The following is a 13,436-nucleotide window of genomic DNA, read 5'->3' on the forward strand; positions in this document are numbered from 1 at the left end:
TTGTTAGAATATTGATCTTTTCTAAAATTTTGTATAAAGCTATTTAGTTTAGTGCCTAATGACATTAAATAGTTGGATTAACTGGAACTACAGCAGTATGATTTAGTGATATAAGAGTTGAGGTGGAATTAGTTTTAAAACATTGGTGGTGGCTTAGCTTCTCAGCAGACTAGTTACTTCTGTTCCTGTCATGAGTGAGACACACAGTGCAAAGTCAAGAGCCTGGCATTAGGCAGCTGTCTGCAATGTGAGCTTCTTGCACTGGCCAAACCGCCACCTCCTCAAACACGGCCTTGTAAGGGCAGCATTCTTCCAGTGGTGGAGGAAAAGTAGGGGCAGAGAAACCATTCAGAGCCCCCAGAGAGCTTTAAAATGGCCTACGTGTGAGTTCCAGCAAGTGGAAGTCCTCCTGCTGGGGCTCCCCAGTGAGGGCCAACACCCCCTGAGGAGGCTCAAGCTTCCCCTTCTGGTGATTTGAGGTGGGAGTTGAGTAAGAACGAAAAAGAAAGATCTCAGTGTTTAAACATGAATACGCCTCCATTCTCTTTGAGGTTTTCACCTGTAAACAGGGGCCCGTTTGATGGGAAAAGGAACTGGGCCACCAGTTTCAAAATCTCAGCAGCCGGTATGCATGTAGAGAAACCTATCCTTAAATGCGCTGCATGGGGACTAGAATCATCAAAAGCTGCTGCAGAGTCAGCAGACAGCTCCCTACTCAAACAGACTAAATGGAGTTAATTGTAGTTACAACAAACAAACAAAGACAACTGCAAATATGAAGAATTAGAATTGATTTAGGGGTCACAGAAGCAAGGACCACAGCAAAACACAACCTTCAAGTCATATTTTTGGAATTATGCTTGAAGAAGGAGTCTGCCTAGAGCTGAAAAAGGTACCTTCATGGTTTTTCTGCTATTTTAGAAGCAGGCTAGCCTCTGAGGCGATGAGAGATGACCACCGTCTTCTAGTGCAGGATCAGGAAATCTCAAGGCTGGAGAGCAACAAGCTGTTGCTGAGGCATTTAATAGCAAGCACATTTTTCTTCAAGGTTATGCCACAAAATCAGTTCCCCCATGCCAAGGAGAATACTGATCAAATAAGAGTTTTCTGTTTTAGATGTTATTTTAAAGTAAAGCATTTGAATACATTTCCATAGATTTTGAAGGGAGAAGGGATGATTAAATATATTCACACAAAATACATCTGCTTGCCCTCACCCATCCACCTGCCTGGAATTCCACATTTAGGGGCTGTGTGTGTGATAATGTGGCAAAACCATGTGAGAGCCGCTCGTTTTTCTCTGAGCCAAATGACTGAAATTTTAAAAGGTTATAAACAATGTGAAAGGCAGCTAGCAGAGTCTGCCGTGTTTTAATCGTTTTAGGTATTAGCATCCAATGTTGGTTAATTTAACAGTCTCCTTGTTCATGTCAGTAGGGCTGTTTTCTCCACTCTGCCCGTTAGGTAACTGAGGCCTGGGTTACAGAGCCTTTCTAAGGCTTCTGGAAATGTTTGAGATTTGGAAAAGAACAGCAACAAAACAAACAACTAAGCAAGCAAAGCCCTCAAATCACTGGCTCCAAAATAGGAAAAGAATATTGTGTAATCAGAAATAATGCATAAGTATCTATGACACTCAATATTATGTCAACTCAACCCGTAAACCAGTTGCCCTCTCGTTGACTCTGACTTGTGGTGACCCTATGTGTGTCAGAGTATACCTGCGCTCCATAGGATTTTCAATGGCTGGTTTTTAGAAGGAGATCATCAGGCCTTTATTCTGAGGTGCCTCTGGGTGGGTTCTAACTGCCAGCGTTTCGGTTAGCAGCCAAACGCTTAACCATTTGCGTCACCGAGAGACTCCTACTACGTCAACCAGTCAGCTACAACTCAACTTAAGTCACATGGTTACTTTTAAATTGCATTAAATGTATGTTGTTGGTACCTTTTAATGTTTGCTGTAACTGGGGGAGTGGGGCTCAGAAGTAAGAGTGTTTGGGACGCTCTGAGATTTTAAGACAACCCTGCATGGCAAATGAAACTCCAGTTTTACAAAGCCTGTACATCCATTTCTGCTGCTCTGTAGAAATCATTTTTTAGTCATTTTGCTGCTGGGGAAGAGGTTTAAAACCAGCCCCAGGCCCAAGAGCACTGCCCCCTACATGTCCCCTGGTGAATTCTGCCCCAAGAAATACAGATTTTAGAAACAAGGTTTGCCCTTTAGACCAGAATTCTCCTTGCAGGGCCAAGGTGATGGTCAGAGGCAACCAGTATTGATCCATCCCTCCTGCCACTTCCCCCCATCAGAATCTCCAGGACAGCATCTGTTTTGTTCTTTTCATTAAGGTGTGGCAGAACCTCCCTGTGTATTCAGCCAACTTCCCATTGGTGGTTAGCTTTTACAAGAATGTTCCCTGTCTTCCCACTTAAGTAAGTCACCAGACCAAAATAATGAAAATGCAGCACTGTTTCACCTCAAAGCTATGCAGTGGTGTCGGCAACCATGTGCATTTGTAAAGCACAATTCATAGACAGTTCTCTGGCCACAGGATTAGATGCAGATCTAAGGAGACTAAGGGGCAGGACCTGCCTGTCTTTGAAATGGAGTCCCCAGCTGTGCCGAGTACAAGCATCTCCTGGTCTGTTCTCTCTCGCAATTGCACAGATCTTGTTTTCATTATCGGCACTGACCAGTCAGCTGCTGGAGACAAGAATCCATATCCCACTGCTTTTAGGACAGCAAGCTTTCACCAAGACCAAACTTAAGAGGAAATTATAAAGTCCTACTGGAGGAAAAAAAAAAAAAAAGACAACTAAACCAAACCCAACCCATTGCCATTGAGTCGATTCCGACCCACAGCGACCCTACACCACAGAGTAGAACCGCCCCATAAGGTTTCCAAGGCTGTAATCTTTATGGGAGCAGATTGCCACATCTTTCTCCTGTGGAGTGGCTGGCGGGTTCAAACCATCGACCTTTCGGTTAGCAGCTGAGCACCTAACCACTGTACCACCAGGGCTCCTTAAGTGACCACTAGAAGTAGGCTTTTCAGTTTGAGTTCTTTATAGAACGCAGACATCTACCCACAGCACTATGTTAAAAGAAAGAAAGAGATTAAAAGAAAAAGAAAAAGAATCACACAAAACAAAGCAAAGAAGTAGGGGTGGGGAGGCTGTAAGAGCGAGAGAGGTGAATGAAAACAGTCTTTAAGAAATAAAGGAATTTATGTCATTTTCAAAGATTAGATTTTTAAAAAGAGTCGATGGCAGCTTTAAGTCTAGTTGTCAAGTAACAAATTACCCTGAAGAATGGAAAGGCAAACATCTAGAACGAAGCTGCTAATGTACTACGAAGAGGAGGTTTTGGTACAACTAAACAGTGCTAAGGGAGTCTTAAAAACTTTTCTTCCGGGAGAATTTTATTGTTCCTATCCAAAATCAATTACATGACATTTGCAGACAAAGAAAGCATTTGCAAGTGACAAGAGGGAAAATCCATTAGAAGTTTTTATCCTTCGTTTATATTCTCACATCAGGTTGATATTCCTTTTCCTCTTGAATGTTAAAAATGGCAGAATTCCCTCAGAACTAAGGACCGTTATAGCCTCTGTCTGGGCAACTCAGAAGTGGCTCTGGAGAGGAACTTGTATTCCTCGTACCCATATTCTGGAGGTAGAAGTCAAGTCTGCAGTAGCACACCTCACAGAACCTGAGCAGGGATTTGCAGGGATGCCATTACCCACAAAGAAAGTTGATAGGGTCTCAGTCCCTCTAGGATACTACTGAAGTGATCTGCTTTTTTTTCCCTAGCAGAACCACCAATGCTCTGCACGTTTAAATTCCGTTCCGGAGCTGGAACAAGTTAATCCCCTTGGCACCCTAAAGAGCCTGATAATTATTCACTTCTGTTCATTCCCAAGAGCGCTTTTCCTGCACAAGTGTGGGTGTCAGCCTTTTAATAAGAAGGTGTAGCACAGGTTTAAGTAAAGGGAAAAGTTAAGCATCAACAGTTTACAGCCCTTAGACATCAAAACATCTACCCCTTACCTCCCCTCCTCCCGCTTCCTACTAAACAAGACTCACCACAAGCATCTCTCAATTTCTGGGCTATAAAATTTCATGCACACACCTTGAGAAGAAGGTACAGTATGGCAGGAAGTAACCATAAGTAACATGGAGGATCATCACGTAACCAAAAAATCCATAGACTGGAAATGAAGTCATTTCTCCATTTTGCTGGTTGACCTTGCGACGCTCAGATTTTATGCCTCCATGTTTCCAAAACTATTTCCCAACATGATTTCAAACAGAGGTCTACAGTCTGGAAAATAGTAGTTCATATGCAAATAGGTGGTATGTGCCAGGCATTAAGGCATTTTTAGAGAAGCCTTCTTCAACTGGGCTCTTTGTCTTCGTCCATCTCCATCTCCACCCCTCAACTTTTGATTATTTTCCAGCACTCCTTTGATTCAAAAATGCTCAGAAACTCTACTTTTTTCATTGTTCAGGGACTACTTTGCAAAAGTCAAAGTAAGAAGTGACGAACCACCATAATTTAATGAACATCTGCACCATAATGCCTGTCCAGTTTTCCAAGGGTGTTAGCAGTAGTTTCAGAATGTCCTTGGCTACACCAATTATTTCCCAGCTATACTATCTCAGCACCCGGCAGTAGTTCTTTAGGATTCAGTAAGTAGGTCCAATTCTGTGTCACCAAGACTAGTTACAGAATTGGAGCTTTACAGAATCCAGCATAGTAACAAACAGTTGTGCCTATATAAAGAGTGGGAATACAGGTGGCCAGGGTGGTAACCAAGGAAAGCAAGTCAGGGTTGCTTTGGGAAGCTCTAACCAGCTAACTCTGGTCCCTGGAAGGGTTGGCTGTACATGAAGGGTGCAAATATGTGGCCTGATGCTGTCCATTACGTCTTCCTCAGCCTTCTACTCCCTTGGGCAGTGGATCTGCCTGCTGCCATGTGCATTTTCCCAGGTTACTTTAGCTGGGGGTGAATGCTGTCTGAATTGTTTTCACTGTAGAAAAGGTGGGTTGGTGATAGTGTTTGGAAGGAGGAGATACAGTTTCATAAGGCAAGGAGCATCTGTCTTCTATAATGTTGTTGCCTCACACAATGTTTGGCACATAGTAGACTCAAAAAATGCTTGCTGAATAATGAAAGGAATGAATGAAGAAATGAATGAATTCTGCGTTTGAATTGAACCTCATGAGATGGGCAAGGGAGACTGGGAGTTATGTCCATTGTCAGCCAGAGTTTGGCCTCCTAATTCTGAATTTGTAGAAAATTATGATCTGCCTTCCTAAACACCACATGCATAGTCTTCTGCCTTGAGCCTGATGCTCCCCAGTGCTGACCTGTTGAAGGGCCAGCTCTCAGTGGTGATGGAAGCTTCTCCAAGTTCCCTCTTGGAAGCCCCCTTCTCTGGTGCTACAGCCTGACAGGCTTGTGGTGAGTCATGAGTCATCCTGCTGGCGACTCACCAGAATCACATTTGGATCTCTCTCCCCTTTCCTGTCAGGTTTCCAAGTCTCAGCTTTCCCATGGGCTGTGTATTTCCTGAGACCCTGAGGGGAGGCAAGCTGTGAGGAGAGCAGACAATGAGTGTCTGGAGACACCCTAAAATACCATGATTGCTTGTGCTGGAAGGATCTCAGAAGTATTTTAAAGAAGAGCCTCTGATGCCTGGCAGTCGCGGATGGGGACAGTGGGCACAAACAGCATACTTTGCTGAGCCTCAGCCAACTTTATATCGTCAGGAAAAAAGTGCTACAGCATTATACAGGGTCAGTGAATATGGACATTTCTCTCACGTTCCAAGACAAGAAATAACTGGGTTGATGGCTTTCCCAAGACTGTGCTTTGTTGTAAGACATATTAAAAAAAGTAATCAGTTGTGGGTATAAACCTAGAAAAGCTTAAAAGGAGACTGGTAGGGTCTATACTGAGGAAAGAACCCATTAGGGAACTGAACTCTTTTCCTTCTCTGGGCACACAGTGGGGTCGCTTGCTGTTTTTTCTCTTCAGAGTGTTGCGATTTAAACGTGACCTAAAATTCTTTCCAAAGTGTTAAAGTCGGACCCCACAGGAAAACCGCATTTTGCTGTCCTTACCATCAAACCACCAGGCTCTTTGACTAAAGGAAACCAGGTGCCGTCAAGTTGACTCTGACTCATCGCAACCCTGTGTGTGTCAGAATAGAACTGGGCTCCATAGGGTTATCAATGGCTGATGTTTTTGGAAGTAGATTACCAGGTCTTTCTTCTGAGATGCTTCTGGGTGGACCTGCACCTCCAACCTTCTGCTTACCAGCTGAAAGGAGGCCACTCCCTTTTTTTTCTCTGAAAGAACTCTGTTTTAAAATGAGAGAATACGTACGTTGGCCAAATAGCAGCCTCGTGTGTTTGAGTATTTGTATGAGCATGTGGTACAGCTGTCTAGGTACAAGGAACCAAAGGCTAAGGTATTACAATCATTAGACCCACTTCTACTTCCTTTTGGTGCTACAATGAATCCAGTTCTTCAGTAAAGTGTCAAGAGATTAAGTCTAACAGTACTAACAGTATTGTGGCCGTATCTTCACCAATCTACCACAAACAACCAGGGATGTGCTAGTCATGGAGTTTGTTTTGGACAGTCTGAGCCAGAAGTAGAACAAGATTCATAGAAGAAAAAAACTCGTTTTTTCACATGTACCGAACGTGCTAATTCGTTGATGGACTGTTCGCATATAAAGTGCTTAAGAGTTGGACAGAATACCTCTAGACGTCATAACTCACACAATCGAGACATGTTTACATTCCTACCAGAGCGTAATATTGTGAACACTTCCACTGAGATCGCAGAATTGCTGTAATTTTCTGTAAAACATCATGCCATCTGCACACATAATAAAATAATCCAGTAGTTGCCATGCTAAAACGGGACTTCTAGTGAAGGGCACAGACAGCTCCCCAGAGGGAACTTGAGTTATGCACAGTGATGAAAACTGGAAGCAATTTTCCAGCTAATGGTCTGCCAATGACCACTCGGAACAAGTTGGCACTGTATATTATGCACCTCATTTTAAACTTCTCAGCAAGCTAAGATTTTCCAAAGCCCATCATCTTGACTGAATGGGTGTCTTTTCCGTTAATCCGGTTAATCTGTCAATGCTCCAAGGACGTCTTCAGGCAGTGCCATGAGTTAGTCTTTCAGTGAGGAACAGGACATTTCCATATCAACTGGCCGGACAGTAGCTTGGAAGGCTCACCATGTTTATGGAGAACCCTCGGTTGAGGCTATAAGGAGAAAAAAGAGGAAAATATGGTAAATTATTTCCTTTGTGTTCCAGATACTGATACGTAGCAATTATCCTATTCAAACAAACCCTAACACCTTAGGTCAATGAGAAACTCTAGTCGGGATAAGGTTACTCAAGCCCGGAAGAGATTCATGATGGCTTGTATTAAAAGAGCCTCCTCCATCACTTAGCAGGGCTTGGAAGACACCTTCTCAGAGACAGGTGAAGTTTCTTGGAAGAGAAAGTTAAATTTCATCTCTGGAATTGGCATCCAGCTCTATGACAGGTCTGGTGTTTGAGAAATCATTTCATATATTATGGGGGTTCATGCATTTACTTGATCTGGAACAAGATCAGATTGGGAATGACATGAAGGTATTTTTTGCAGGGGGCTTCATTAATCAGTAAACTTTCCTGGGATAAAACCTAGAATAAAATATTGGAGAGAGTATGGCTGAAGCTTCTGAGTTTGCTAGTTGAAAAGTCAGATGGGCTGAGCAGGTTAGGAACTGCATAAAGTCATTAAAACCTGACCAGAAATTGAACTATTTGAATTGCAACTCTGTTTTTGATTTTGGGTATGCTGGTACAGGTAGTATTTTCCTAATTTCAATTTTCTACTTTTCCTAATATTTTATCTGAGCATTCCTTACACTTCCTTATACATAGATCCTCAATAATTATTATGAGTGCAATTGAATATTTTGTTCAGGAAAATATCAATATTAGTTTTATTTAACGAGCAAAACTATTTGGGCAATGAGAGAAAAGGACAGCAAAGAGTTCTTGATATAAAAAACAAAACACAAATCTACCTGCGTTTTAAAACTGGCTTTTCAAAACGTGAAAGAGTGTGCGTTTTATAAGTAAATGTTTAATTAAAACTCGCTGTTTTTGAGGAAATGCAAAAACAAAAATAAGGTGCCCTTTAAGCATATTAAATACAAAATAATAATACATACTCCTGATAAGGTTGTGATGAAAGTAGAATACTAATGTATTGCTGGTGGCATTGTTAACTGGAAAAATAATGTCAATTTATTCAAGAACTATTAAAAAAATCATATTCCTTGATGCAATGATCCCATTCCTAGGAGTATATTCTAGGGAAACACTCTAAAAAAAATAAAAGCAGCTGTATGCACAAATGTGTAACCTAGAAGTTATTTATAATAATGGAAAATTTGGAAACAACCAGTCTCCTATTGTTGAAAATTTAGGTTAAGTAAATTATGGTACATTAACAACAGGAATGATTACATGGCTATTAAAGTAATAATTACGATGATTATGTAGAAACATGCAAAACAGCTGCGATATACAACAATATAAAACTTACATATATGCATGGACAAGAACAGCAAGCGAAATGGTGAAGGTGTTAGAATTTTTATTATTGTTATCATTAATATTTTTAAAAATAGCAACAAAAAAATTAGGCTCCCAGGGGTGCAGATATAACCCATGAGCACTGACTAAAGCATCCATAAAAAACTAAAAAACCAAACCAGTTGCCATCGAATCAATTCGGACTCATGACGACCCCGTGTGTGTCAGAGTAGAACAGCACTTTATAGGATTTTCAAGGCTGTGACTTTTCGGAAGTAGATTGCCAGGCCTTTTTTCTGAGGCACCTCTGGGTGGGTTTGAACCACCAACCTTTCAGTTAGTAGTCGAGCGCTGAACTGTTTGTTACACCCTGTCTGCACCACAAGTATTACCTCAAACATAAATACTTTACAGTTTCACTAACAGACAGCACTCCAGTATTATTGAAGAGGGGCTAGAAACTGATGTGGGTAAAAACCACCTGTCTATGTCAGCCTGCAAGGGAGCAGCCCACCCTGGGTAACCACATAGATTTTAGAAATCTGACACAGTACAACATCCTTGAGAGTTTGCTAAAACCAGCTCTGGAAAATGTGTGACCTTGGAACAGTGTTACTGGGAAGAACGCATAAAATAAAATTTAAAAAGGGAATAATAATAACAGTGAACTCTAATAAATTAATTAATCTATTGTAGTAAATAGAGCTTTGGATCCCGAGTCAGGAGTAACTAGGTTTAGTCACGGTTGCTACTTCTCCAAAAACCATGTTTTCCCTACCAGCATCTAAGAGCTGATGGAAAGTGGATGTGCCTAATTTTAGCATGCAATAACATTGGTTTCTATTTCTTTTGATTGTTGTTGAGGATATACACAGCAGAACATACACCTGTTCATTAATTTCTACATGTACAATTCAGTGACACTGATTACATTCTTTGAGTTGTGCGACCATTCTCATCCTCCTTTTCTAAATTGTTCCTCCCCCGTGAACATAAACTCACTGCCCCCTAAGTTTCCTATCTAATCTTTTGAGTTGCTGTTGTCAATTTGATCCCATATGGATAGTTCTTAACCCCCAAAACTATTGCCCTGAGATGATCTTTAAACTTTAAACCGAAAATATCCCCTGAAGTCTTCTTTAAACCAAATGATAGCTTCGTTTAATTAGTAAAGAATGCACATTAAAAACACTTTTAACCACAGATATAAACTGAGCCCTTTATACTTTGTAAAGTTCTTCGGCTATGGTTACACAATACCCTTCTTAGGACAGACAGCATTATATCCATTTTAGGCATAGGGAAATGGAGGCCCAGAGGTGTTATTTGCCCAAGATCAGGATCACTGAAACGAGGATCAAAGCTGTATTCAGATGTTGATGTGTCTCACTCTAGCGACATGGCATACAGGTGAGACAGGGACAAACATATAAAGTATAATTATTCAGACCTTTCCTACCTCCCTATCTTCTAAGTAGGATTCCATGTTTATCCATAAACCCAAACAGCACAAAGAAGGACCCTGCTGGACAGGGAAGAAAATTGGAGGCTAAACTAATATTAGAGCAGATAGATACTCCTGAATGACATGAATGCACACAGCAGTAGAGGCCACAGAGAGATAACTGAAGGGTTTAGGAAGTGACATAGGAGGTTTGGGGTGGTGACTGCCATAATGAGTGGCATCTCAGGAAGATGATAGCCAAAAAGAAGGGTATCTTATGGTGTAGTAATCTCTTTGCCACTGTTTCCTGAAATTCGGTAAAGTCTTAATTGCTCTTTGATGTTTTTGCAGTTAGCATTGCGGTTATGTTGAATAGGTCACCATGTTGAGTTGGGCTGCGTCTTAGTTATCCAGTGCTGCTATAACAGAAATACCACAAGTGGATGGCTTTAACAGCGATTTATTCTCTTACAGTCTAGTAGACTAGAAGTCCAAATTCAGGGCGCCAGCTCCAGGGGAAGTCTTTTTCTCTCCTTGGCTCTGGAGGAAGGTCCTTGTCATCAGTCTTCCCCTGGTCTAGGAGCTTCTCAGGCATAGGGGACCCAGGTCCAAAGGACACGCTGTTCCCCTGCCTCTTGTTTCTTGGTGGTATAAGGTCCCCCTGTTTCCCTGCTTGCTTCTCTTTTTTATATCTCAAAAGAGATTGACTTAAGACACAACCTAATCTTGTAGATTGAGTCCTGCCTCATTAACATAATTGCCTCTAATCCTGCCTCATTAATATCATAGAGGTAGGACTTATAACACATAGGAAAATCACATCAGATGACAAAAATCGTGGACAATCTCACAATACTGGGAATCATGGCCTAGCCAAGTTGATACACATTTTTGGGGGACACAATCCAATCCACAACAGGCTGTATGTGGGAGCAAAGGGCCCCCCATTTACTCAGGTTACATGTGCCAGGTATGTGGCTAAAGTTAAGGCCAACATTGCTAGTATAGGCATTCTTGGAACCAATCACTTCTTTAGTCCAGTGGTTTCAGAGTCTGGTCTTATAACAAGAGAAGCATTAGAGCCCAGCAGTTAAGAGCATGGGCCCTAGATTCAGGTAGACCTGAGATGACATCCCAGCTACAACATTTAGCAGCTACTAAAAAAAAACAAACCAAACACATGGCTGTCAAGTCAATTCCAACTCACAGAGACCCTATAGGACAGAGTAGAACTGCCCCACAGAGTTTCCAAGGAGCGCCTGGTGGATTTGAACTGCCAATCTTTTGTTTAGCAGCCGTAGCTTTTAACCACTACGCCACCAATGTTGAAGAAGTTGAAAAAGTTGGTTTCTTCAGGTCTTAATCCTCACCTTTAAAATGGTGATCATAATCCCACCTCACTGCATTTCTGTGAGGATAAAATGGGCTCACAGAAAAAGCACTTTGCATGGTGCTTGGTAAATAGTAAATAACTGATAAATGATGGCTACTATTTTTTTTTTTATTATTATTATAACTACCACATATTCCCAAAATTCCTTTGAGAAACCAGAGATACAAATAGAACAATGTCCTTATGCCACAGCTGGAGGCCAGGGAGAGAAACAAAATGCTGGGAGAGAGATCAAGCCTTTGCACCCTCTGGAAGACAGATAACTCTCTTCCCACCTGCTAGCCTGCCAAGGCCACAGTCCGCACTCTGGGCTTGCACTCTCCCCCAGATTAGTGCAGACATTAACAGACGGTTCCGTGATAAAGAGAGTTCACACCAAGACACTTCAAAGGCAGGATGTGGCTGGCCCGGGAGGCAAGGCCAGCTTGGCAGAGGGTTTGAGAACAGATCTGGGACTGAGTATGTCCAGCTCTGCCTTTCCCCACTCCAGCAGCCAATGGTTGAAGGGCTTCTGGGGAGCGGAAAAGATAATGCATTTAGGCAGCCCCACCTCTCAGAGGCTGACGAGAGGAAACAGGACTTCATTACTTAGAAGGGCTGGTTAGTGTCTTCCATTTAGAAACAAGGGCCATATCTTCTCTCTGAAAGTGTCTTTCATGTGACTGAGTTTGAGGGCTTTGGGGTGGGCCTGCATGCATTTCTGTGTAGGATAAATTTTATCAGATGTGAAACACACATTCCAAAGGAGACCCATGGTTGCCCCAGCTTAACAGCTAATGATAAAGGGACCTAACATTTACTGAGCACCTACACCATGCCCACTAAGGTTGATCCGCAGTCATTCATTTAATCCTCGCTGTGATCTCTCTGCCGTCTAGGTTACATCAGCCTCCTAATGCACCTGGAGAAATGGAGGCCAGTTTCATTAACTTGTCACAGCCACACTGTAAGAATCCACCCAGCTGAAACTAGAACCCAGCTCTGTTCTCACCACAGTGGGTTCCTGACTCAGTAAGAAACGGGAGTTAGGAGAACAAATTCCTTAACTTCAGCAGGAATGAGGAGTAAACGCCCATAACTGTGTTTGTGTAAAGGCGTGCTCAGCAAACATGAATCCTATCTATAAAGTGCCATAAATAAGAGGTTTGACCTACAAATAATTACACTTCTATCTTAACAGTCTAAACAGTTTATTTTTCCTATGTTTACAGCAAGGAGCCCTGGCGACGCAATGGTTAAACACTCGGCTGATAATGGAAAGGTTGGCGGTTTGAACCCACCTAGCAGCTCTGTGGGAGAAAGACTTGACATTCTGCTCCAGTAAAGATTACAGCCTTATGGGGCAGTTCTACTCTGTCACGTGGACTCACTATGAGTCTAAACAACAAGGTTTACAGCAGTAGTTCTCAAATGGGTGCAATTTTCTCCCCTAGGGATCATCTGACAATGTCTGGAGAAATTTTTGGTTATCACAACTGGAGTAGGGGGCACTGCCAAAGGCACTTACTGGGTAGAGAACAGAGATACTGCAAAATATCCTAGAATGCATGGGACAGTCCCTTAAAACAGAGAATTATCCAACTCAAAATGTCAATAGGGCTGAGGTTGAGAGAGACCTGGTTTAAAGCATGCAGGTTCCCTGTTTATCTTCTATTCCTGTTTCTGAGCCAAATATATCACTCCCAAAATAGACCAAGATAAAAGCCAATATAAGCGTCTCTTGTGTGTACAGGAAAGGAGGCTAACTTCAAACTTTACTCCCTTTTTCAATTAATCGTTTGTTCATTTCATTTTATTTTACATTCTGTGTAATCAAAACCTCTAACACTAAATCTTTTCTAACTCTTAGAACCCTCAGAGGCATATAATACAAGAATCAAGATTGGATGATGTAGACAGGTATGTTCAATTAATTAATTAGTATGTATGGAAGAAGATAGGAGATAAAAGAAGGACCAAGGAGGATTTATGTGG

General features: G+C 41.9%; 1 protein-coding gene across 1 annotated transcript in view; it reads right to left on the reverse strand.

Moving 5' to 3' along the window:
* Positions 1-4,923: 4,923 nt before the first annotated feature.
* The window catches only part of SAMD12 (sterile alpha motif domain containing 12), a 424,915-nt gene continuing 416,402 nt past the window's right edge, over positions 4,924-13,436 (reverse strand). Inside the window, exon 5 of the mRNA XM_004372967.2 lies at positions 4,924-7,294. Within this exon, the coding sequence (XP_004373024.1) occupies positions 7,272-7,294 (23 nt within the window). The 3' untranslated portion in view covers positions 4,924-7,271. The remainder of the gene's footprint in view (positions 7,295-13,436) is intronic.

The sequence above is a fragment of the Trichechus manatus genome, unplaced genomic scaffold (genome assembly GCF_000243295.1).
Source record: "Trichechus manatus latirostris isolate Lorelei unplaced genomic scaffold, TriManLat1.0 scaffold00022, whole genome shotgun sequence".
In the NCBI taxonomy this organism is placed as follows: Eukaryota; Metazoa; Chordata; class Mammalia; order Sirenia; family Trichechidae; genus Trichechus; species Trichechus manatus.